Source organism: Triticum dicoccoides, chromosome 7A (genome assembly GCF_002162155.2).
Source record: "Triticum dicoccoides isolate Atlit2015 ecotype Zavitan chromosome 7A, WEW_v2.0, whole genome shotgun sequence".
In the NCBI taxonomy this organism is placed as follows: Eukaryota; Viridiplantae; Streptophyta; class Magnoliopsida; order Poales; family Poaceae; genus Triticum; species Triticum dicoccoides.
The window spans coordinates 520,817,389-520,819,820 of NC_041392.1; the positions used below are offsets into that span (position 1 = coordinate 520,817,389).

Below are 2,432 nucleotides of genomic sequence, written 5' to 3' on the forward strand. Positions count from 1 at the left end.
GAAGCCGAAAAATAGATCAGGGGGTAAAGTGAACCACCCACTTTATTCAGGGTAGTAAAATGGACTTCTTTCAAATTGGGTAAATTCTATTTAGAACCATTGCCATTTTGGGAACACAAATCACTCTTTTGACTTTAAAACTGTAGATTGACATCCTTGCTAAAACTGGTTATCAAGTGGCTTATGCAATTATTGTTTGTACTTCTCTGCATTCAGGTTCTGTATTGAACGATTCAACAGATTGGTTTCCTTCTGTTTGCCAAAAAAAAGATTAGTTTCCTTCCGATGGTTGATTTCTGTTAGCGTTTTGCAACATTATCTTGCTTTCCTTTGTCCTACCGAGGTGTAGTTCTCATATTTCTGCAGCTGTTGTTTATACATGTCAACTAAGTGATTTTGTCCTTCTAGGTAATGCGTCCCCAGCATGGCGCAGAGTTTTCAATGAAGGAGCTGAATTCGACCAGTTGGAATGTTGGTGAAAATCCTCAAGTATGTATTGTTCATTACAAAAACCTAATTATTCCACATTCATTTGATTTATTTTCATGGCATAGTGTGCTATAAATGTGATCATTGGTGATACCATTATTGTAGCGTAGAGCCGTAGACTACACAGTAGAACTGGGCAAATAAGTAAAGTTTGTTAAATGCAAGAAAGATGAGGTATTAAAAATGTAACTAGGCAAACCAAGTTCCTTAATTACAAAGGTGGGATTGGGTAGTATGGGTTTTATATGCGCAACCATGGTTCTGGTGCAAATATTGTTCCTTAGCATGGTGGAGAATTCATTGTGTGCTCTTTGTAAAGCTAGATCACTAGGTTTTGATAGATTGAAGATGAGAGCAGGCATATTCAGTATCTCAGCTTTTCTGTTTGAGATGTGTCTCTTTCAGAAATTTGCCTTTCTAGCTTGCTCTGCACATATGGAGGGAGGGATGAAAATTATATCTGCTAGCATAGTACACACGACCCAAACACAAATTAGTGCATGACTAATGTTAAATAATAGGAGCCACTAGAAAGCAACTAAAATGCTATTTAAATCAACAATTTACCTGTTACATGTCTGATTTCTTATATTTTTTTCATTTTACTACATGCCGAGTTCCGACTGTATAGTGCTAGATTAACAGTTCAATATCTTGTTCTCCTGCTGCAGATTCTCGTACCAATTGCTAATGGCACAGAGGAGATGGAGGCAATTATGATAATTGACATTCTTCGAAGGGCGAAAGCAAATGTTGTCGTTGCATCTTTGGAAAGCACTTTGGAGATTGTTGCATCCAGGAACGTGAAGATGGTTGCTGATGTGCAGTTGGATGATGCCCTTAAGCAGCAGTACGATCTCATTTTGTTACCTGTAAGTTCCATACACCACTTTTGACCATTATTAGCATTAACTTTTACTCCCTCTGTTCACAAATTTTAAGATGTTTTGGATATTTCAATGTGGACTACATACGGACTGCAATGAGTGAACAAACACACTAAAACGTGTCTATGTACATCCGATTCAGAAAAAAAGTTAGAGCATCTTATATTTGTGAACGGAGGGAATATATAATATGACCTCACCTTTTTATTTTTGATAGGGTGGTCTTGGTGGTGCCCAAGCATATGCCAAATCAGATAAACTGATCGGTTTGATCAAGAAGCAAGCCGAGGCAAACAAACTGTATGGAGCAATATGTGCCTCCCCAGCAATTGCCCTTGAGCCACATGGCCTGCTGAAGGTATAGCGTGCGATAAGCATTAAATCCAAGCAAAACAGACATACTGAAACGGTTCTATAACTCACAACCTCATTTACACCAGGGGAAGAAGGCTACATCCTATCCTGCTATGTGGAGCAAACTCGTGGACCAAAGCGAATGCAAGAACAGAGTCGTCGTGGACGGCAACCTGATCACTAGCCAAGGTCCAGGCACTTCCATGGAATTCTCGCTTGCCATCGTGGAGAAGCTTTTTGGTAGGGAAAGGGCCTTCGAGCTGGCCAAAGCAATGGTTTTTGTGTGAGTTCTGCTGCTACGATGAAGTTCCTGGTCAGACTAGAGTGGCGCTGTGAATATACGAGGGGATGCTGTGTTAGCTGGTGGCCTTTGTTTCTTACTAGTACAATAACGCAACAGCTCGTAATGGATGGAAATGCAATAAAAAGTTAAGATGAATACGATGCAGTTAAGAATGTGGAATGACACTACTTTTTTTTGCCGTGGTACAAAGATACGTTGTTTGTTAGCACATCAACTAAAAATTTTGGAGGTTCGGTCTGCCAAACAGTAGTTCGCGAGTCCTTTGCTCTACCAGCTAGCATATTCGCCTGTCTTATTGGCTTCACCGGAACAAGAGCCCAGAACAATGATACTCCCTCCTAATATAAGATCGCTCTTATATTATGGGATGGAGGGAGTAGAAGCCAACAGAATTACAT

At 40.0% G+C, this 2,432-nt stretch overlaps 1 protein-coding gene across 1 annotated transcript in view; it reads left to right on the forward strand.

Annotated features, from left to right (window-relative positions):
* Positions 1-2,201, forward strand: part of LOC119329173 (protein DJ-1 homolog A-like) — a 6,267-nt gene extending 4,066 nt beyond the window's left edge. The window contains exons 5-8 of the mRNA XM_037602177.1: positions 409-489; positions 1,161-1,361; positions 1,594-1,734; positions 1,817-2,201. Coding sequence (XP_037458074.1) covers positions 409-489; positions 1,161-1,361; positions 1,594-1,734; positions 1,817-2,017 — 624 coding nt within the window. The 3' untranslated portion in view covers positions 2,018-2,201. The remainder of the gene's footprint in view (positions 1-408; positions 490-1,160; positions 1,362-1,593; positions 1,735-1,816) is intronic.
* The last annotated feature ends 231 nt before the right edge of the window (positions 2,202-2,432 follow it).